This window comes from Podarcis muralis, chromosome 7 (genome assembly GCF_964188315.1).
Source record: "Podarcis muralis chromosome 7, rPodMur119.hap1.1, whole genome shotgun sequence".
Taxonomy (NCBI): domain Eukaryota; kingdom Metazoa; phylum Chordata; class Lepidosauria; order Squamata; family Lacertidae; genus Podarcis; species Podarcis muralis.
Window position 1 is genome coordinate 63,691,834 of NC_135661.1, and position 23,823 is coordinate 63,715,656.

Here is a 23,823-nt window from a genome sequence, read left to right on the forward strand (position 1 = left end):
GTGCATCTTGAGGTGGCAGTCTAATCTTACTCTGCTATCTCAGAGTATGTTAGGCAAGGCCTTGTAAATACCTGGCTTTGGGGCAGGAAGCCTTAATCCACTTGTTCGCAAACAGTCCCATTGACGTCGGTGGGTGCTGTTTCACCACCAGGATGTGCTTGCATGTTACTGCTGGTGCTACAATAAAAGCTGGAAGTGAGCCTAGTAATTATTACTATGTGTTAATCATTTCGTGTATATTTTCCAATATCTAAAAATATATCAAAACACACCTTTTAAAAACCTCATCCCCCTTAGTCTCAAGCCACCAAATTTACACTGGCAAGATTTACATTTTTCTGGTACCTTCTGGGATGTGTTCCAGGCAGATGACCCTAAGAATAACATAGTTATCTATAATCATTCAATTGCATTTTCCCCAATGCCCTTCTCTATGTTTTTTTAGACCTCAGAAAAATCTGGCTCCTTTTAGAAGGATCAGTGCCGCCTCTGCTGCTACTTGGCCATGTTTCTGGTGGCGGTGGCTATCATTATGCTTCACTTACTCGGCACAATTTTAATAATGTGCCTATTTTTATTGAACTTCTAATTTGCCCTAAAATACTTCTGCCTACATTAAAAATTATATGCACATTCAGATGATGGTGCTCAAATAAAGAAGTGTTTCAGTACAGATTTTAGAGTTCTTTAAAAAGCTAGGCTGCTAAATGGCCATTCTTCAGGGCACTGTAACTCACTAGGGCAGAGGTTGCCAACACGCCACACACAGGTGCTAATGTGCCAGCCAGTATCGCCTACAGTGCCTGCAAAAGGTCTTGGTAAATATATATAACATAAGAGACTGTTTGATCTTCCTGTTCAAATTGTGTTTGCACTTGGCTTGGTTTCGCCTACGTTGAATATGCCCCTCCGTTGAATATGCCTACATTTTTTTGGCTGCCCAGGAGTGGACACCTACCATCTCAGCTGCTCTGAACAGGTAAATTAGGCTACCCCCCCAGCAGCCATTTTGACACTTCCTCAAAATATCAAATACGCCACACAGGCCCCAAAAGGTTGGCAACCCTTGCACTACGTTATGTTTCCCAATGTAGTTGGAATATAGCATGACACTACCCACCTCCCACCAAAATTGGGAAAAATCAGCTGTAATTCTACATGTAGCTTACAGTGGGAGCAATGAGCTTTAAATGAAGTTTTCAAACATTGGAAGATGGTAGCCTCAAATGGATTCTCCTCTTGTTCACTCCAATAGACAAGGCTATGCAGCTTCTAAGCCCCACAGAACACATTAAGAATTGCTTCTGAGTAGGCAGGCACAGGGTGATGCTTACAGTGGGGATAAAAAACTTCTAGCAACAGGCATGGGAGTTAAAGCTTCACCTGTGAACCGCTTGCCCACAAGCAGGGTGGATCATAGATTATTAGCAACACAGAGGTGCAAAATCTGGCCTTTTTTTAACTTCAAAAAATCAAGTATTTAGTCCTTTTTAAGATGGAAGGAACACAATGGCAACAATAGCACCGCAACAGAGACACACAAATAGATCAAAAGGGTAGAAAGAGTAATCTCTAGTTCTTTGATTTTGTAATCCAACATCTGGGGCTGCATCTCCCATTATCCCTGACTATTAACTATGCTTGCTGTGGATTATGTGAGCTGTGATACAAACAAGAGATAGGGAGCCATGGTTGAAGGACATTGCTCCAGTCAATCAGGTAGAGCTCTTTCCCTCAAAGCTTTCTGCCCTCAAGTTATACACTAATAAAACATTCCGTACTCGTGAAAGCTGCTATATACACAATTTCTTCTAAGTGCACAATCTGGCTTTCCACTGCAGGAGCTACACACAACTTTGCTACTGGAGTAATTTATCTGCAGCAGGATTTTGATTTGGCTGCGACAGAAACTGCTGTGTGAATTCGAGTTAGTTGTAACAGATAAAGGCAGACCAGAAAGGGGAACTTATTCCACCAAGCAAATCCTAGCTGATGCTCCATTTTTGCAACTGGTTTCTTTTCTTCTTTAATCCGTACACCACCAAAAAATTTCATAATGCTTCAGAGATTGCTACTTATAAACTTGTGGTGGATGATCACTAGAGAGGCCAAAATAATTGGTTCCAATTGGGGCAAGAAATGTGGCTGGTTTAGGAAAACATGTCCTGCCTCAGAATACATTAAAATATAGAAAGAGGAAGGCTGATCTCTGGTAGTAGGGATGGTACACTGATCATCAGGCATTGCAGGAGGGCAATTGCAAAGAAATCCAAGTGTGATGGTGAGCTGAGCTAGCTGGTGCAAGACTAGGCTTTTGAGTTTCCAGGCTGACCACAGCCTGTGTCTCTACTTGACCAAATAAATGAACGGATTTTTGCATCAACTGTCACAGTTACAATGAACACCAAAGAGGAGCTTAGGAAGTGCTCCCCTCCCCCCGGTTAGGGATCTGGCCCCTATGCTACACAGCCTAAGCTCAATGAACTAGTTTTACTGGAGTGGCCCATTCTGTGGCGCACCTGAAGTAAAACGTGAATGTGCTGTCCCCTGCCCTGCTCCACCACCATACACTGCCTGCCCCTCACTTCCACTGCCACCGGAACAGCCCGCTTCTCACCAAAACTCTGCAAGAAAGGGGCATTCTGTGAGTCCTTGGCACTCATCTTCACCCTAGGGGAAGAGGAATAGCAATATTGTGGCCAGCTCTGAATTTTACAGGACTCTCTGGATTCCGGTTTTTATGGGGCTACACAAGCGCAATTATGCTTAATGAGAGGTCAGCTATTTGCCTCATTATCTAGTGCAGTTCACACTGGGATTCCAAGTCCTTCCGCATCCACTGCAGCTACAGCCCTAAAACCAGCATTAATTATAGTTTGGGCTTGACCTTTACAGCAACCCTGTTTGCTTAGCCTCTGCCTGCTAGAAGATACTTCAAAAGGTTACTACATTCCTATTCAGCTGCAGTATTTGTCCCCTCCAAGTTTGCTTAGGAGCAGCCCCTTGCCCTGTTGAAGAGCAACAGTGCAAACCAGATTTCCCTATCCTGGTGGCATCCAGCTGTTGAGGACTATAACTCCATTCAGCTCCAGGCAGCACAGCCGATACTCGGGAATGATAGGAGTTGCTGTCCAAAGCTTTCTGGGGGGCACCCCTTGATCTAATCTGAAAAGCACATTTTCCCACAGTGGTAGACATGCCCTCGGAACTGACGCCCCTCTTTCTCCTCTCTTGATTTTCATCCGAGCCTCACGGCCTCAGTGACGCCTGGCAGTCTGTGGACCACCCTGCAAAGGGCCACTTGACCTAGCATGGCCTCAAAGCTGCACCAAACTATAAGCCTGAACGTTCACCTGCCAAAGAGTTGGTGTACTTCTCTCCTACTACTGCTTTGTCACATCAGTATTGGTGAACCTGCTGGACGGCTAACTCCCAGCACAGTCAGTGGTCCAGGATGATGATGAGCTGCAGTGCAGCCACATCCAAAGGGCCACAGGTTCCCCACCTCGGATTTACAGAAGGCATTACAATTTAGAAATGGGAACCCAGGGAGCAAACGACAAGGCTCCATGGACCTAGCTGTCGTTTTCCAACTACATTTTAACACTTGTACCTCCATGCAGCCTCTTCCCACAGCTCAGAACCTCATGGAGCAGCCTGCATCCATCAGGACATCTCAAGAACCTGGCAGCAGAGGGTGGACTCCTTAAAACCAAAGAAACCAAGTCTGTCCCCAGTGAGGGGAGCTTGACATCCTCCATGGGCTCCCATTGACACTTTTTATTTGTCAGTCTTCCCACTCAATGGGAGGGTCAGAGCTCCTTGCTCCCTGTTTGGTACCAACCTGGCTGGCAGAGAAGGTTCAGGGAGAAGGCACAAGAGAGTTAAAGAAATGGGTACAGCAAAAGGCCAAGATAATCTTCCCCTTCCTGAGTCTATTTGGTCTCTTACAAAAAGGGAGAAGAAGGTCAGGGGAAGGAACGAGCAGGAACCACCATCTTCCCTGAGTGAAACGCAAAACAGCCCTTGGAACTGTCCTTGGGTCATGGCAGCCACGCACTGGGGAGGACAGGCAACATCTTCCAGGCGCTAGTTCTTGCTGTAGCCAGTGGGGTTCTGTGACTGCCACCTCCACAAGTCCTCACCTGGAAAAGGGCAAGAGAATAACGGCAATGAGTTAAACTGGAATTCGCTACCACGCTGTGGGGGTGGGTGTCACTACGGAGAAGGTCCTTTCCTTGATTTGCAGAGAGATTAGACAAATCCGTGGAGGATAAAACTAAAAATGGCTACTGGTTGTGATAGCTATGGTCTACCTCCAGTGCCAGAGGCTGCATATAGCTCTGAATACCAGTCGTTGGGAATTGCAAAGGGGGAGAGATGTTGTTGCGCTCAAGTCCTGCTTGTGGGCTTCCCATTGAGGCACCTGGTGGGCTGCTGTGAGAGCAGGATGCTAGGCTAGCTGGGCTGAAGGCCTGACCCTGCAAGATTCTTTGCATGCAGATGTCAATGCAACACCCCACCCCATGAGACTCCAGGTGAACAGTGGCGAGTGAAGCAACTTGGTTGAAATGAGGAGGAGGGAATGGAAACCCATTTATTTCTCCAGCTTCCGCCCCTAGGAATAAAGAAGGGGGAGGCAAAGGCTGGCAGAAAAGGAGCAGGCAGATGGCCCTCTGTGGGGAGGCTCCACTTACACATTTTGTCCAGGCCAAAAACAGCTTTCCAGCCCAGCTCCCGTTCAGCTAGGGCAGGGTTGGCGTAACAGGAGGCGATGTCTCCTTCCCGACGTGCAACAATCTTGTAGTTTATCTAGAACAAAGACAGCAGCCTGTCATTAAGCAGAGGGAAACCGACCAGGGGCAGCAGCCAAGATGATAAGACACATTACTATTAGTAGTACTATAATTTTGATTTATTAGTCTCTCACTACAAAATAAAACCTTCTCAGACATAACAAATTAAGTGTCACAGGCAAAGAATGAAAATGAAAAAAATACGCATTACAGTGAAGCAAATCGCCAACAGCAATAAACAAAACGTTTATCATAAGCCATCAAATGCATGGGAGAAGAGAGTTGGAAGGATGTTAATGATGGTGCCAGGTGGACCTCACTAGGGAGAGCATTTTTTCATTTATTTAAAGGCAGTCATTGGTAAGCTGCTTAATATTCATTTATCTGCAACCTAATCACAATGGCATTCCTTCCAGAAGACTAAAGTGCTGGTTGACGTTCTCTACTCTAGTGTGAGGCTCCTAGACCAAAATGTTGGCTGGTCCCCTCAAAAGCACCCTGCATTCTGCATAGTAGGTGGGCTGGTCGTGCCACTGGCAGAGGGGAGCAATGTGCCTCTCTATAGTCCCACTATTAAAATTTAAAGGTACACATTCCAGCCCCAGTTTTATGCCAACTCTTTTTAAACAGGGCCGCAGATCAAAGAGGCCATGTTTGCCTCATATCAAAGGAGGCAGATTTTGGATCCCAAAATACTGAAAGCTACCTCAGGTATGGCAGGCATTTATTATTTTAGCACAGGCTAAATAGCCTATGAGCCCCTAAAGCAGGGGTGGGAACCTGTGGCAAGTCATTTGATTCCAATTGCCATCATCCCCAACATCATCTAGAAGGCCACAGGTTCTCCCCAGCCCTGCAGAAAAGTGGATGAAACCCACCAGCCATATATGGAGACCTGGCTTGATAGCCAACCTGATCTTGCTGTCATAACTAGCACTGCGAACAGAACAGCCTGGCAATGGTCTGGTAAGTGCTAAAATGTGTGGGGAGCCTCCAGTCCAGGAGCAAAATGCAGGACTTCTCCAGGCCACTCCCCTTCCTGGCCTTGCTCCACTCTCAAGTGCTTTTGCATTGCTGGAATGTGTCCTTGAACATCTGGAGGGCACCAGGTTGGGGAAGGCTGAACCAGACTCCTGCTTGGTGGTGGGCCCAGCGAGGGTTGGCCAATTGGCAATGCCTTCCTCTCTCTGGTCCCCTTTACCTAGACCCTAACAGGAGTTCAATCCCCCCTCCTGGAACCCAGGTTGTCCCGATACTCTACCTCTCTTCCCGACGCCTTCTCCATTGCCTTCACCATTTGCAGGACTGAGCAGCCGGTGCCGGTTCCAAGGTTGTATATCTGCAAAGATGCAACTCTTGTGACAAAGGCTTTGTCGACCTTATTGCCCTGTGCGGCTCTTTCCAGGTGCCTGTCCCGAGGAACTTACAAATATAAGAAAAACTGCACCACAAGGGAAGGGTCTATAGGAAGGAAATGCATTCACTTTTCAGGTACACATCCCTAGAGCTTAGTTTCTGTAGGTTGTGGGAAGTAACTAAGGGGCCATGCCAAAGTCTTCATGGAAAAAGCATTCTGTGAAACGGGAAGTATGCGTAGTAATATAGGGTGGTGGAACTTTATTGGCACAAAATTTTGAACACACCCCTTCCTAAACTGAGCCCGTCTCCTGAACAAATTAGGAGAAGTGGCTGGAGTCTGCAAGCAAGGATGCTCCCAAAATCCAGGTAACAGAGGCTCAGTTGACGTGGGCTCCAGCAGAACACAAATGGATGGAAGCAGTGCTTCTGACCAAGTCTATGCACTTCCCTACCTTGCAGCCACAGGTCTCCTTGAGCTTCTTCAAAGCCGCAATGTGGCCTTTGGCCAGGTCCACCACGTGGATGTAATCCCGGACGCCTGCAGAAGAAGGAGAAACCCATCAGCCAGCGCACTGGCCACCCCCTCTGGGTAGGCCCACATCTTACTTAGTTCAACCTTTGCCAACCTGGTAGCCTCCAGATGATCCCATCAGCCCAGCTAGCTGAGTCGCCACCAGGATGGCGAAGGCTGAACTGGTTTATCATCAGAAGGATAAATACAGACGCTATCCTGCTATGAAATGAAAGGAACAACCCAGGGAAGATTTTCCAAGCAGATCATGGATTTGCCAAGTTTGATTTTAAACAGGGCTTCCAAAAAAGAATTATGGGGATTCCGGTTTGCCAAGGGTGCTGGGAGCTGTTAGGAGACCCCCCTATTCCCCTCCCAGGGCTTCAATTCCCAGAGTTCGCTGGGAAGAGGGATTGTTAAACCACTCTGGGAATGAGACTCTCCCCAGGCCACACCCCTCACAGGCTATGGCTTGCAACCAGACTGCTTCCGCTTGGCTGGAAGGTGCTCTGCTTCTTGGTTGCCTGGATGGAAGACAGAGACGGGTGTTTCAAAACTAGCCTATTGTAAAGGTAAAGGGACCCCTTACCATTAGGTCCAGTCGTGGCCGACTCTGGGGTTGCGGCGCTCATCTCGCTTTATTGGCCAAGGGAGCCGGCATACAGCTTCCAGGTCATGTGGCAAGCATGACTAAGCCGCTTCTGGCGAACCAGAGCAGCGCACGGAAATGCTGTTTACCATACAAAAAGAGAAAACACCCCCGTGCCTATATGTGTCTATAAACCACTCGGGTTAGAGGCCCATAACCACTCTGGCTTCCACATCTCCAAACTTCCCAGTGCCCAGCGTATTTCAAGTAGATTTGGGGGTGGAGGCATCGTTCCTTTCAAGCTAGGGTGATTCCAAGCAACTCACCAGTCCCATCCACTGTATCATAGTCATCCCCAAATACACTCAGGTACTCTCGGCGCCCCACAGCCACCTGGAGTGAACAGAAGGAAGAAACGACAGGAAGGCACAGGAGTTAGCAGGAGAAAGTCGCTGTGCAAGAGGTGGAGCAGAGCAAACTCTCTCAGGGGGGGTCTTGCATACCTGAGCAACGTAGGGCATCAGGTTGTTTGGGGTGCCCTGGGGGTCCTCGCCAATCCTCCCCGACTCGTGGGCTCCAATGGGGTTGAAGTATCGCAGGAGAACCGCGTTCCAGTCCTGAGAGAAGCAGCACAAGAGATCGGATCAGAAAATACCGCCCAGGAGAGCTGTATGGAGGACTCTGGGACTTGCTTTCCAGTTCTGCCTTGCACAAGTCTGACTTTAGTATTTATAGTGGTATCAGAAAAAGTAACACGTCACTCAAAGGTACAAAGAGGTAAAGCCACTTCTGAGGATCTGGCCACTGTTTGGTGGCCATGGATCAATGATCCACTTAAATATTATATGCCCAGATACAATTCATTTATATGGAATTACTTGTAACCAATCTCTGGCTTATGTCAATTATATTTTAAATATATGTTTTTATATACTGAGACAGATAAATTGAGCTAAATGTATAGGTTTATGCTGGTATTATAAGGCCATGTGCTTGTGGATTCTTAATATATGCCTTTCTTTCCATTAGTTCCAGAAGTAATGAAATAAGTAATACGTATTGAAATTAATGCTATATGAGTTTTTGCAAAAATGACAATAAAGATTATTTTAGAAGAAAAAAAGAAAAAAACCCCAGAAAATACTGCTGAGGACAATTGTACCCCTGCGTTATAAGGGGGTTAGTAGTGTGGTATGTTGCTCACTCACCGGCTCTGCTTTGCACAAGTCTCGGATCATCTCCTCGATGAAATACTTGGATTTCCCATAAGGGTTTGTGCAGCCTCCCACAGGGTGGTTTTCGTCAAGGGGGAGGTAGGCTGGGTCGCCGTATACTGTGGCTGAGCTGCTGAACACAATGTTCTTGACCCCGTGCTCTTTCATGGCCTGCGGAGGAATGCAGACAACCTAAGCTCAGTGCTCTTCCTCCAGACGTCTCTGGATGTTGTTGGACTGCAACTTCCATCATCCCCGACCACTGAGATGGCTGAGGATTATGGGAGTCTGAGTATAACAAGAGTCGGGGAGCGAAGGTCGAAGGGCACTGAGCTAGCCAGGCTCCATTTCGCAGGGGTTCTGTTTGAAAGTGATTCCTCAAGAGCAGGAGGAAGCCCTGATGATGGGTGAACAGCACTTCCCCAGGCCAGGGCGGGCCAATGGATGGGACACAGCCAACCCCTGCCCAGCCTTCCTCCAGGCTAACATGGCGCCTTGAGTGACACTATGGAAAGCCTGTCGCACGTGATGCCGGAAGCACCTTTGGGCTGCTCTACAGGTGTCTGTGCCACACGCGAGATGGGCCTACTACAGTTGACATCCTCCCGCAAACCCAGACTTATAAAAGAAGCCTTACAAATCCTGGTGGAATAAGCCATGTTCCTGCTCACCTCCAGCAATCGGATGGTCCCAGTCAGGTTCACTTTGTAATATTCCAGCGGCATCTGGACAGACTCTCCCACAGCCTTGAGGCCTGCAAAATGCATCACGGCAGAGAAATTGTGCTGAGGGGAAACAGAAGGGGGAACTGTGTTAAGAATACTTCTGTGGAGGCTACAGTACGTTTTCTATTTATACGTGCCCATTTTAATAAAAAAAAATGTTCCCCTAATGAAAAGCCGGAAGAGGGCAAAAAACGCCTGTGGTGCTTTTTTTTTTATGAGAAACGCCATTTTGTGCACTGATTTCAAAGGGCTTTTGGCCCAAGCTTGCAAACACCCACCCACCAGAGCCAGATGTCCTGCATCTCTGGCAGGAGAGCCAGATGCCAGCCTGACACAACCCACAACAGGGCTGCGTGGCTCCTGAGTGGTGCAGGTGCCACTTCTGAGTTCTGGGATTGACAGGCGTCACTCGTGGCTCCCCAGCAAAGCCCAAGGAGGCACATCTGGCGCTTTTGCCACATATCTTTAGGCGCCAGGCGAAAACGTTTTTCTAGAAACAGGCCTTTGGCTAATTAACATCCCATGTGTTTGTGGGAAAGGGGGCTATTGGTTTCTTTTTGTTCGTGTTTTTACTATGTATTTACAAAATACAAAATTATCATGTTTCGAACCACCCTGTGATCCTTCAGGTGAATGGCGGTATACAAAATAAATAAATAAATAAATGGGCCAGAAATAAACACAGCAGGGGTGTTGGGGGAGCAGCATGGCAGTGACACAAAGATGCACGCACATTGGGAACAATAAAATCTCCCCAGAGGCAGAAAGGAATGCTGTGGGGAGGGAGGGGGGTGAGCAGACAGCAGAGGGAAGAGAGATGGAACCCCTTTCCTGCCAGCCCAAAGTGTAGTCCAAGACAGTGAAGACAGGAGATCTAGGGGACCACCACTGAGGAGGCCCTGATGCCACCCAGAGAGCAAAAAGTAAGCCAGAATAGTGCCCCCATTGGTAGGGCAGAGGGGGCGATGCTCTGACCCATCTCAATAGGTGTGATGGGGAAGGAAACATTAAGCTGTAGGATCAGGCCCTCACCTTCTTGAAGAGGTTGTGGAGACCTGCCTCATCGAGGACATCCAGTTCCTGGAATGGGATCTTCTTGCCCACGATCTCCTCCACCCGCTGAATACTCTCGGGGACCGTGCTGCCCCCTGGGGAGAAAGACTGTTTTTGACACCATGCCAGAGTGGACCCAATTCCCAAATCATTGCTGTCCTCTTCAATGAGGAAGACTTAGTGGTGCCTTTTGGGGGGCAGAAACACAGGGCCCCCCACTCAGCAGAGTAAACAGTTGGGGGACCCTCAAATACAGAACGGCTGGGTTAATGTTCACGTTGTGAGGTAAATACATGTTTCCATCTAAGGACTTAAATTATCCTAACAGCACTACTGAAAGGACTCACACATCCAGATCTTACGACCCCCTTCTTAGGATTGGAATAGGCAACTGGTGGTCCAGGAGCTTGCTCTGGCCCTCAGGGACTTTCCATCCACGTTCCAGCCTAGAGCAGGGGTGGGGAACCTGTGCCCCCCCCCCCCAATTGTTGGACTTCAACTCCTATCAGTCCCAGCCAGGATAGTCAATGGTTAAGGAATGGTGGTTGCTGTAGTCCAACAAACATCTGGAGGTTTCCCCTCCTTGTCCTAAAGAGTTAAATAAACCTCTGTTTTTGTGAATGGGTGAGTGCAGCCAATGTTGCTGCTCTTGATCCCTTCCACAGGTGGAGCAATAGTGGCCTGGTCAGATGACTGGCTGAGGTGCAGAAAAGCAAAATCCTACCACTGACCCAGTTGCTGTTCATGTGGGGAGGTTGGAAGAAAAAAGGAGAGCTTTTGTCTGTATCTCAAGTGAGTGAATGGGGAGGCCTAGGAAGAGGAAGGCCAAAGCCTGTGTTGCCACGCTGGGAAAGAGAGGGTTAAAGAGCCCTTTGCCTCTGCAAATCAGTGGGTGGAGCTAATGTTTCTGGCCTATGGGGCTTTGCTCAGTTATGAATCTCCCTTTGCTGAGTTGGACTATTGGAAGGGCCATAGCTCAGTGGTCGAGCATCTGTCTTGCATGCAGCAGGTCCCAGGTTCAATCCCCGGCATCTCCAGGTAGGATTCCTAGAGAGCTGCTGCCAGTCACTGTAGACAACCCTGAGCTAGATAGACCAATGGCCTGAGCTCAGCTGAAGGCAGCTTCCTGCATTCCTAGAGGTCCATCTAGTTCATCAGAGCTCAACCTCAGGTCCCCAGATGTTACTGAACTACAACTCCCATCATCCCCAGCCACCTTTGCCAATGGCAAGGGATAATGGGAGGTGCAGTCCCAACAGAATCAAAGGACCCACAGTTGAAGAAGTCTGGTCTTCATGAAATGGTAGCGGCTCTCCATGGTTTCAGGAGATGGGACTTCTCCATTCTTCTGGATACGCATCAGGTGTGATCTAGCAGGCCTCTTTTGCCAGGGATTGAACGTGGGACCTTCTACATCCAAAGCAGGTACCCTACCACTGAGCTATGGCCCTTCTCTAAACCCCCATCAAACCAGTTGCTGCCAGCCCTGGCCTTGGCTGCCTCCTTACCTCGGATGGCATTGTGGAAATTGTCAAGGACCACAGGGGTGTATCCGGCCTCAGCCAGTTCCAGAACGCAGTGGCTCCCGATGTAGCCGGCTCCGCCCGTCACAAGGATCTTTTCCGACATCGTCACCTGAAAGGGGACATGGAAGCTGTTTCAGAGAGGAGGGATGGGGGCCTTCATGGGAACCTCAGGGCTGCAGAAGCTTTCAGAGAGGACCTAGGAAGGATGTCGGTGCCCCCAACTGATATCTGCCTGGACGGCACAAGAGGTGAAAATCCAGCCTGAGTCAAGGCAGGTGTTGCACGGCATGAATGCACACAGGTTTCATATATCACGACTGCACTGGGGAAGTCGTGACATTCTTTTCAGGTCCAGAAGTCAGCAACCTGAGAGTTTTGGCTCATATTTAATAAGGGAACATAGCAAGTTTCTAGTCTTTAAGACTGCAACGGCAGACTTGGAAATCAGACAGTGCCTGGTGATGTTTCAGAAGGTGGGCTTCCAGTGGTGATAAGGTACTCAGGACACTAAAACTGCTCTAAGACAGTGCAGGGTTGTTGTGAAGAGAACCATGATGCCTTTGGGCGCCCTTTGCATGCTAAACAGAAATAGGGGAGTGTTATCTTCTCTGAAGATGTGACATTAACCCCACAGGATGAAACCCCCTCCAAGCCTGCCTCCTTCCTTCCCACAATTTCCCTCCACCTCAATACAATGTGGAGTAAACTGCAACATTTACTTCATCATCTATTTCCCACTCCTTTGTGTGATAGATGCCATACAGAACCAACACTGTTCTTAGCCAGGGACCAAAGAAACTTGCAGTTTGTGCGAGTGGCGAAAATGTAGTCATCTGGGAGAGGACAGGATCAACCACTGGGGGGGAGTTGGACTCTGACCAGGGCAATGAGTCACTTTGTTGAGATCCACCCTGCCCAAAGAGTGGGTTGCCAACACCACAGGGCAGCTGCCCAAAAGCACACCTCTGGGCATGTGAGCCTCCTCGCAGTCAACAGACACATGGGTCAGCCCCACCTTTCTGCCCACTGAAAGAGGTTTCTGTCCTTCTGCTCCCTGGAGAGAAAGGAGGGGCTGGAGCAGGAAGGGGTGGAGGGGTGTTTCATCCTCCCAAATGGACACATTTTTTTTCCAGAGAACAGACAAGCTTTTAGTCTTCTTGAGCTGGCAAAGTTCAGTGTCTTGCTTGGAATAGAAGTCCTCAGAGTAGCAGCTGAGAAGACTAAGCCAACTAGACAAACTGGGCTCACTCCAAAGGCCAACGGAAAGAATATCCAAATACACATACACAGAGAAAAGCATTCATGTTGGGGGAAAATCATCGCCGAGATGTGGCTGGGCTGTTAGCCTTGGACTAAGGTTCAAATTGAGCCTCAGGCATGCTCCTGAGCAGCTTGGGCCAGATTACCCCAGAGCCTCAGTTGTCTTCATCTGCAAAATGGGAACACATTGGGTCTCTGTCTATTTCTGGATCCAGCAAGAGCGCCCTGTCCTTAGCTTCAAAGCCCTTCTTGGCCTTGCCCCCTCCTCATCCCACGGCTCATAGTATTCAATAAACCCTTGTCCGTAATCTTCCCTCCTTCAGTTCCACCACCCTCAACCAACCAAACGTTTTCTCAAAGTACTCCATCCTTTCTCTCTCTCTGCTAGAAACTGCCTCCTACAATGCCAGCTTGATACCACCTCACCCCCTTCAAAACCCACCCCCATCTTTTCTGTGAAATATTTGGCACAACCCCACCCCAATATCCTACTGAAGCCACATGCAACTGAAAGAGATACATATTTTATCCCCATTTCCTCTCTTCCTCTGTTGCATCCGCTGCCCAGTGAGTCAAATTACAGATTGGAAATGCCATGGGGGCAATGACTTATACATTGTAAAGTGCTGATACCACTATGGAAAGGAACGATTAAAAACCAAACTAAAAACAAGGTGGGAACAAGGTCATGGAAGAGATGCAGAGCATGACAATCTGAAACCAGAAACATGCCTAATGCCCAGGCCAGCCTCCCTTAACCTCGTTCTCTCCAGATGTTTTAGGCTAGGCTGATGGAACCCAGAGCATCTGGAGGAGAGCACCTGGTTGAGAAAGGCTGGTTTACATACCCAGCAGAGGAAATAGGAAGGACCCAAGTGTACATCTGAGGCCCATTAACATAACTCTTACAAAGGCATCTGCCACAAAATCCCCACCACTTCCTGAAAGAGAAATAGGAACAGGCGTGAGGAAATGGCTGGCAAATGACTATGACTGTAGTTCAGCGGTCAAGCGCCTTCTTTGCATGCCAACAATCCCAGGTTCAATCCCCAGCATCTCCAAGTGGGACAGACCCCCATACAAAACCCTGCAGAGCCACTGCTAGTTGCAAGAAGCACCAGCTTCCTGTGTTCATATGCTCCTGTGATAATCTCAGCATATGAGCCTCTTCCAGGGCCTCAGGCCCACTTTCACACTGTAATAAAGCAGTTGTGTGGACTTTGGCGCTCCTGCAAGCACATTTGATCCAATATAGTATTTGGATAATTATTTTTACTATTTTAAATCGTGATTAGCCAAAACAGAAGCCCTGGTGATAGCCAGCAGCTATGATGCTTTCCCCCTGCCATTTCTCCTGGCTGAAGAGACCATCTGCTTAGCCCCTTCTGGGACTGCCCTGGCGTAACCTCACTTGCGCCTCCGCCCAAAACCATGTTTTCAATCCGTTTCTGCTTTATAATCTGCAACCTTTGCTGCAGGGTGATTAACGTTTAAGCTTTGATTGCCAGGACAGGCAAAGGATATACTGTGCTTCCGACAATCGTGCAGTTCCCAGCACCCTCCAACTTAGCCAACTTTTAAAAATATGTTGACAGGTTCTGCTCCTGCACCTTTAACAACAGCCTGAAAAGCACAAATGTAACAGAAAGCTTTTCCAATTTCTGTGTATCTTTATGTCTGGAAAAGCTACACTTGCTAGCTGTTGTTGTTGCTGTTGTTGTTGTTGTTGTTTGCAGGAGCAGGGAGGTAAAAATGTTGGTGGCTCAATTCCTAGATTGCTGCTTTTGCAGGGTTAAGAGAATTAAGCTCCATGCCAGTTCAATCTACTTTCTGGCCCCCATCGCAGGTATGTTGAAACACAGTCACACCCTGTGGGTGTGCAGAGTCAGTTACATGGCTGGGAGCCAACCTGCTTTAGAAAACAGGATATGGAGACACCAAAGTCACACAGTTCCTGGTCAGACATAAAAGGGGGAGTGGCATGATGGACTGGAACTCACCTGGGGAGGCCAGATACCTGCAAGTGGAAATAAAGCCTTAGGAGGAATGGCTGAGGGAGTTGCGTAAGTTTAGCCTGGAGAAGAGAAGGCCGAGAAGTGATGATACCATCTTCAAATATCTGAAGGACTCTCCTTCATTGGGGGTTTTTAAACAGATGTTGACTAGCCATCTTTCAGGGATTCTTTACCTGTAATTCCTGTATTGCAGGAGTCTGAACTTGGAGTCTCCCCCAACTCTACAATTCTATGATAATTAGACTCTCCTAAACAGTAATCATTAGAATAGTACAGTGGTACCTCGGGTTACAGACGCTTCAGGTTACAGACTCCACTAACCCAGAAATATTACCTCAGGTTAAGAACTTTGCTTCAGGATGAGAACAGAAATCGCGTGGTGGCAGCGGGAGGCCCCATTAGCTAAAGTGGTACCTCAGGTTAAGAACAGTTTCAGGTTAAGAACGGACCTCCAGAATGAATTAAGTTCTTAACCTGAGGTACCGCTGTACATGGATTCAGGCATGGACTTTTCATATTATTATTAATTAGATATATTGGTCACTTTTTTTACCACGGTAACTCAAAGCATCTTACGGTATATAAGCAAAGAAACACATACAGTAAAACCAACATAAAAGAAAAACATTTGAAGCAAAATCAAAAGGGCGATCCTATCAAGGAGACCACAGATAATTAACAGCCAAATGTTTTTCTAAGCTATGTCATGATGGTGCCAGGCAAGCATCCCTGGAGAGAGCATTCCACAAGCTGGGAGCCACCACAGAAAAGACCCGTTCCTGTGCTGCCACCCTCGGACATCTTGAGGAAGGAACACACGATTAAAGGCTTCAGATGACACTCACTGGGTCCAGGCTGGTTCAGAGGGGACTTTAGAAGATGGTAGGTATACAAGCTGTACTGTAGCTACACCAGCAGTGCCACACCAAGACCATCTGGCTCTGCTGGCACACCTTGAGTACACACAGCCCTCTCTTCCACAATTTGAGTGCAACTCTAACAGCCCAATGAATGAGGACAAGTTAAGGTGACTCAGTTATGTGAGAAGAACCACAGGCTGTCAACAACTGTAGGAGAAGCAGGAAGAAACCTGATTTGAGTCAGACCTTGTACAAACAACAGAAAGAGACACTGTGATGGGCAAGATGCAGAAATCCAGGTAGTAGATCAACTAGCAGGAAAACAAAAGCATGGATAATACAGACAGGTCTTTATTGGCATGTCTGTGAATTTTGACAGGTACAAATTGCTTTAAACCAGATTGTGGAGACATGTCTAGAAAATTTATTTATTCTTGTAATGACCAGAAAAATATTCTATCATATCATTAATTAACCCTGTACAGCTTCCATTTATTAACTGGCAAGAGCCAAAATTTATCCTAGGACTGTGAGTTACAAGGGTGCTCGTAGCTCACAGCATCTGCATCGCTGAAGGAGTGCTACATGAGGGAAGTTTGACCTTCATCACTCATGCTTTTTCCTTATTCTGAAATCTCCCCCTTCCAACCACTATTCATTCTGAAACCTGTATGCTGGAGGGGGCAGGGACAAAGATTTAGATCAAGGAAATAGCACCAGAGGGAAATTTCAACCACTTCCCTTATCTTCAAGGCAGCTATGCAGTGTTGGTAATTAGTTATTCAGAGAGACAAGCCATAGTTTGGCTTGACATGTTGTCTGAATCCAGGCTCATGGTTTAGCTCCCCCGGACTAACCATGAGCTGTAAACCATAGGTTCAAACAACCAGCCCTGTTCCAGATAACATGCTAAGTAAGGCAAACACTAGCTTGTCCCAGCACATCTACAGATTGACTGGCAGGGAGCAAAGTGAGCTCAGTCTCCTCTCCCACAGCCCATGCATTTGCGCTAAACCATGGCTTGGCTTAGCATGATGTGCAAAGTCTTTGTTGGCCATAGCATCACACCAACATGATGCAAGAATATGAAGATGAAGGGACGGAGCTATGCAGGTCCAACTTGCTCATTTCTCAGTGGCACTCACTCACCCAGTTCTGTATATGAAAGCTCAGTCTGGGATAAAGTTGAAAGTGCACCAAACCTTCCTGACAACAAAAGGGCAGGGGTGGGGAAACTGTTAGACTCCAGCTCCCATCATCCTTCACCTTTGGCCATGCGGGCTGAGGCTGATGGGAGTTGGAGTCCACCACATCTGGAGGGCCACAGGTTACAATGCCAAGTATGACTTCAATATGATATCTTTGATTTTTAATTTTATGGTCCAATTTCAAAGACAAGGGAAAAGTGAGTATAACATGAAACATAACCTGCACAGAACTTACGTTCCAAAACCCTCACACATATACTTTGTAAAAGAATGAAAGTTTACTACCCCCTTCTCTCCCCATCTCTCCCCCCCACCATATACTGTATACAGCATTAAAATTTTACATTGAATAAAAACGATCTGTAAAAAAAAAAAGACTTTATGATCTGAAAACATATTTGTGATCCAAGAAATTCTTTAATAAAAACAATTTTTAAAAAAGAACTTGCATTCCAAACAAAGCACACAGGTGTAGCCTCAGGGGGATAGGAAATGTTTTGCCACACACCTGAATATCACCCCAAACAGCCATCAAACCACAATATACTCCCAGCACAAGTCACGTGCAGCAAGGGGCTTAATCCCAAGTACATAAATTTTAATGAAAGAAAAGACATGAGAACCACATTGCTTCAACAACAACAGCATCCTCTAGTCCAGTGTTTCCCAACCTTTTTTGGGCAAAGGCACACTTGTTTCATGAAAAAAATCTCGAGGCACACCACCATTAGAAAATGTTAAAAAATTTAACTCTGTGCCTATATTGACTACCGTATTTTTCGCCCCATAGGATGCACCGCCCCATAAGACGCACCTAATTTTTTGGGGGGAGAATAAAGGAAAAAAAAATTTCCCCTCCCCAGGCACGGGGCAGGCGCGGGGGAAGCCCAAGCTTCCCCCGACCCCAGCCCCCAGAACAGCCTGATATCCGCAAGCCTAGGGAGCCACACTGGTCTCCCCAGGCTTGCGGAGAGGTGCGTGAAGCCCGGGGGCGCTCTTCAGCGCGCACCAGGCTCCGGGATGCAGGCAGCTCTGCGCTACCCTCCAGAGCCCCGTGCGGCTTCGCGCTGGGATCCGGGGGGTGGCACGGAGCTGCAAGAAGCCCTGGAGCGCAGGCAGCTCCGCGCCACCCTCCGGAGCCCCGCGCGGCTTCGCGCCAGGATCCAGAGGGTGGTGCAGAGCTGCAGGAAGCCCTGGAGCCCAGGTAGCTCCGCGCCACCCTCCGGAGCCCCGCGCGGCTTCGCGCCGGGATCGGGGGGTGGCGCAGAGCTGCAAGAAGCCCTGGAGCGCAGGCAGCTCCGCACCACCCTCCGCAGCCCCGCGCGGCTTCGCGCCGGGATCCGGGGGGTGGCGCGGAGCTGCAAGAAGCCCTGGAGCGCAGGCAGCTCCGTGCCACCCTCCGCAGCCCCGCACGGCTTCGAGCCGGGATCCGGGGGTGGCGCGGAGCTGCAAGAAGCCCTGGAGCGCGGGCAGCTCCGCGCCACCCTCCGCAGCCTCCTACGGAGGGCGCCCCGTGCTCCGCGCTGCTGGCTGCCGCCCGCAAGCCGTGCACGCGGGGGGGGGGGAGTTCCCCTGTGCGCGCAAGGCTTGCGGACAGCTGCGCGAAGAACGGGGCGTCCTCCGAAGGACGCCCCGCGCTCCAGGCTGCCGCCGCAAGCCTTGCGCGCCGGGGGGGGGGGAGTTCCCCCAGGCGCCCAAGGCTTGCGGACAGCTGTGCGAAGCACGGGGCGTCCTCCAAAGGGCGCCCCGCGCTCCGGGCTGCAGGCTGCCGCCCGCAAGCCTTGCGCGCCGGGGGGGGAGTTCCCCCAGGCGCCCAAGGCTTGCGGACAGCTGCGCGAAGCACGGGGCGTCCTCCAAAGGGCGCCCCGCGCTCCGCGCTGCAGGCTGCCGCCCGCAAGCCTTGCGCGCCGGGGGGGAGTTCCCCCAGGCGCCCAAGGCTTGCGGACAGCTGCGCGAAGCACGGGGCGTCCTCCAAAGGGCGCCCCGCGCTCCGCGCTGCAGGTTGCCGCCCCCCCGCCCCGCTTCGGAGCACCGGGAGAAGCGATCTCCCCGCAGCCCCTTGCTTCAAAAGAGGTCCGGGGGCAGCGCGAAGCGCTTCCCGCTGTCCCCGGACCTCTTTTGAAGCAAGGGGCGGTGGGGAGAAGCGATCTCGGGCGCCGCAGCGCACAGGCGCACTGCTCACTCCTCTTTCCGCGCAGGCGCCTTCTCTCGCTCTTTCGCCTCCTTTTCTTTCTCTCTCGATGGTCCGCCTACAAAGGAGCGAGGGAGGCGCCCGCCATGTTTGGATTTGCATCCAGCAGGAGATGCCGCCGCCGCCCCGCCTCTCCCGCCTCCCTCCCACGGCACACCAGGCAAGGTCTCACGGCACACTGGTGTGCCGCGGAACACCGGTTGGGAAACACTGCTCTAGTCTAACAAACCCTTTAGTAATCTGTTACAATGTATTAATATGCCAAACTCAAGAGTAACAGCTTGTATAGACACAACTTTGAGGACATCGTCCACACTCCAGATATTTCCATGCTGGCTGCTACTAGAAGGAAATTTTTCCTTTACAGAAACGTTCATCACTGCAGAGAAGCAAAATCTTCCTCTATATGTGATGCTAGGCGATCTGAAACCTACAGACAGAGATTATGCAATGGGGAAACTGCATCTCTGTGTAAAGAAAACATAGGGGTACACTGAACACACCTGGCTCCCTGCAACACACTGCTTTCTCCTACTACTGCCTATTCTAAAACATAGGTAGTTGCCTTCTGCAGAGTCAGACTACTGGTCTATCTAGTTTAGTATTTTTTACACTGACAGGCAACTACAGTGGTACCTCTTGTTACAGATGCTTCAGGTTACAGACTCCGCTAACCCAGAAATAGTACCTCGGGTTAAGAACTTTGCTTCAGGATGAGAACAGAAATTGTGTGGCAGCAGCAGGAGGCCCCATTAGCCAAAGTGGTGCTTCAGGTTAAGAACAGTTTCAGGTTAAGAACGGACCTCCAGAACAAATTAAGTCCTTAACCCGAGGTACCACTGTAACTGCCTTGCAGGGTTTCAAACAGGTATGCTTCCCAGGTCTACCTGGAAATGCTGAGCACTGAACTTTGGACCTTTTGCATGCACAACATGTGTGCCAGGCACTGAACCCTGCCCTTTCCCATAGCCAGCATTTAGCTGGTTATAACTTTAGAGGAAAAGCACAAAAGTTATTATGGCATAAGCTTCCACTGAGTAATTTGTTCGTCTTTTATTAGGTGCCACACCAGTCGGTTATAAATATAATGTTTTGTCCACAGTTTGAAGTGATCCTGACCAGCATGTGGAAGGAGCAGATTATCATGCCTTGCTTTGATTTTAACACACAGGTGTTTACTTGCATAGTACTAGAAGCAAGATGCCAGCCCTGCCTCCAGATATTTAATTTATAGAGATTCAGGAGAAAGCAAGAATGGGAATGCAGACTAACCTCTCCAAGCTCATAATTACCCCAAAAGCAAACAGGAAATGTAGGAATACGGAGAACTGCCTATACTGAGTCAAATCATTCGTGCTTCTTGTGTACCTGGACTAACAGTGGCTCTCCAGGGTTTCAGGCACAGGCCGGCCCCCAACCCTATCTGGAAATGCCAGGGATTGAACCTGACACCTTCTGGATGCAAAGCAGATGCTCCACCACTGAGTTATTGCCCTTAAGGTGGTTTACGACAGGTATCGGGAAGTAAATGGAGACAGCTGTATCGTTTCGCAGCAGGTGGACACATGATGGAAACGATCAGGTGAAGGCTGTCCTTTGCATGGAGGTACAGCAGGCCGGGAAAGGCTGCTCATTTGCTAATACTCCAGCCTGCTGTTAAAGGCACACGAGCAGAGCCATCAGGAAAAGGTGGCAACCTGATTGCACAGAGGCTACCCGGGCTGCCGACCTCCTATTAACCCCCCCAAAAAACCTCTCCCCCACCCCGCTTTTAGGATGAGCAGCATCCCTCGAACAGCATCGCATGTATTAAATCAAAACCTCAGTCAGTAGCATCTTCCTCCCTATGAGGTTTCAAATTGCCAAGGCCCTCCATTTCATTCACAAATATATAAAAATGCACACACGCTACCCGGTACCGCCTCCCAAACTCCCACACTCACCAGCAGCTCTGAAAGCGCCTCCAATTCAACAGGGGCGCATTCTTCGACGCGTCTCCTTTAAGAGCTCCTGGGTCCCCCTCCTCCGCTCTTCCCTCCTGGCCCCGCCCCGGCCCGTAGCGTGGCGACACGAAGCAGCTTCCCCATGGAAACGCGTCACTTTTCTCCCACCCCGTCCCCGCCCCCCGCTACGGGAAGAGGCAAGAGCCAAAAACAGCCAAGCCATCAGCCATTGGATATAGTCAAGTCGGCGCTGTCCTTCTCCCAGCCAGGCACCGGCTAGGCAGAGACCTGCTCAGCTCCAAGCTGCATTGTGATTGGCCTTGAGCACCTTCTCTGCTTGGCTTCCGAGGCAGCCTTCTCCAACAAGGGATCCCCAGATGCAGCTGGGCTACCCCATCATCCCTAACCAGCAGGGCCAGCGGTGAGGGATGCTGGGAGTTGTAGTCCAACATCTGGAGACCCAAGGCTGAGAAAGGATGCCCTAAGTGCACCTTGCCAACAAAGGTCCGTATAGTTAAAGCTATGGTTTTCCCAGTAGTGATGTATGGAAGTGAGAGCTGGACCATAAAGAAGGCTGATTGCCGAAGAATCAATGCTTTTGAATTATGGTGCTGGAGGAGACTCTTGAGAGTCCCATGGACTGCAAGAAGATCAAACCTATCCATTCTGAAGGAAATCAGCCCTGAGTGCTCACTGGAAGGACAGATCCTGAAGCTGAGGCTCCAATACTTTGGCCACCTCATGAGAAGAGAAGGCTCCCTGGAAAAGCCCCTGATGTTGGGAAAGATGGAGGGCACAAGGAGAAGGGGACGACAGAGGATGAGATGGTTGGACAGTGTTCTCGAAGCTACCAGCATGAGTTTGACCAAACTGAGGGAGGCAGTGGAAGACAGAAGCGCCTGGCGTGCTCTGGTCCATGGGGTCACGAAGAGTCGGACATGACTAAACGACTAGACAACAACAACAAAGTGCATAGTTGCTGTTGTTTTTCCTCTCTTTTCAAGAAGAATATCGAGGTGCAGAATAATAAACATGTCTTCCGTAATACAGATATGTGTCATTTTAGAATCAATTATTGCAAAGCTTGATGAATGCAATACATCAAGTAACAATAGAACAAATAACTATTGACTCCCGCACGACTCCTCCCCGCCCAACAGAATTCTTTTTGCTGTTGTTCATGAAAATAAGTTTATATTCAAAAAGTGGGAGAGACACCGTTACCTCTTCAGAAAATCACATCACAAGCATTACCTGATTTAAAAATTTATTTCACTGATTGGATGCGTTGTATCAGCGGCTGCTTCTTAGACCACACTGCTCCCTAGTGGCCGAATGTGTGAACTGATATCTACCTTCTTGTACTTAATTCTCGAAGTAGAGGGGTTGGGAACGCCTGGCCCCAGGGGCTGAATGGGGCCCTCAGACTCTACCCCAAGCCATACTCCACACTGGTCCTACTCCAGGCCCTCCTTGACTGCTTGTGCCTGGTTGGAATCTCATTTCCTTGACCTGTGATAATGCCTCTTGCTTGCCTGGATGGAGAAGGGTGTGTGAGTGTAAAAAGATTTGGCTTTTGCACAGCTGGGATGTAAGAAACAGTAAAGAATCACACCTGTTACCCCATTGCCCTTGACTTGCCCACAAATGGGATGTTCCACCCCCAGCAAGGTTGCCCACAAGGGAATGTGGTTCTCAGGCTTAATGCTTTTAACATATTATCATCAGGGTAAAAGAATCAGATGACAATATATTTAAAGAATGTAAGCCCACCCCTTAAAAAGCAGAGAATTCGCCTTGCCAACAAAGGTCCGTATAGTTAAAGCTATGGTTTTCCCAGTAGTGATGTATGGAAGTGAGAGCTGGACCATAAAGAAGGCTGATCGCCGAAGAATTGATGCTTTTGAATTATGGTGCTGGAGGAGAGTCTTGAGAGTCCCATGGACTGCAAGAAGATCAAATGTATCCATTCTTAAGGAAATCAGCCCTGAGTGCTCACTGGAAGGACAGATCGTAAAGCTGAGGCTCCGGTACTTTGGCCACCTCATGAGAAGAGAAGGCTCCCTGGAAAAGACCCTGATGTTGGGAAAGATGGAGGGCACAAGGAGAAGGGGACGACAGAGGATGAGATGGTTGGACAGTGTTCTCCAAGCTACCAGCATGAGTTTGACCAAACTGCGGGAGGCAGTGGAAGACAGGAGGGCCTGGCGTGCTCTTGGTCCATGGGGTTCACGAAGAGTCGGACACAACTAAACGACTAAACAACAACAACGGCTCGAACCCACAACATTGAGATTAAGAGTCTCGTGTTCTAGCGACTGTCATCCAATCTTGCTCAAATATTTGTGTATCACTTTCGTTTCCCTCCTTCTCCTCAGAGGGCTGGGAAATAGAAACCTAAAGGTTTGTGGAATGGTCCCTGGACGTTACTTAATAACTGGAGCAGGGCTGCAGCATGGAACTAGAGTCCAGATTCTGTTTACATTGGTGGAGAATGCTGTCAGTCACTAGCCTCTCCCCACTACAGAGAAGGATATAAACAAGAGGTGGCAGTGGCTGCAGATACACAAGAA

General features: G+C 49.1%; 1 protein-coding gene across 1 annotated transcript; it reads right to left on the minus strand.

Annotated features, from left to right (window-relative positions):
- Positions 1–3,760: 3,760 nt before the first annotated feature.
- On the minus strand, positions 3,761–21,384 carry GALE (UDP-galactose-4-epimerase). Its single transcript, XM_028738879.2, has 11 exons — positions 21,251–21,384; positions 11,756–11,882; positions 10,227–10,342; positions 9,141–9,254; positions 8,464–8,640; positions 7,759–7,872; positions 7,582–7,648; positions 6,608–6,693; positions 6,058–6,135; positions 4,698–4,812; positions 3,761–4,145 (listed from the first exon to the last, which is right to left on the minus strand). The coding sequence occupies exons 2-11, from the start codon at positions 11,874–11,876 to the stop codon at positions 4,090–4,092; spliced, it is 1,044 nt and encodes a 347-aa protein (XP_028594712.2). The 5' UTR covers positions 11,877–11,882; positions 21,251–21,384; the 3' UTR covers positions 3,761–4,089.
- Between the last annotated feature and the right edge of the window lie 2,439 nt (positions 21,385–23,823).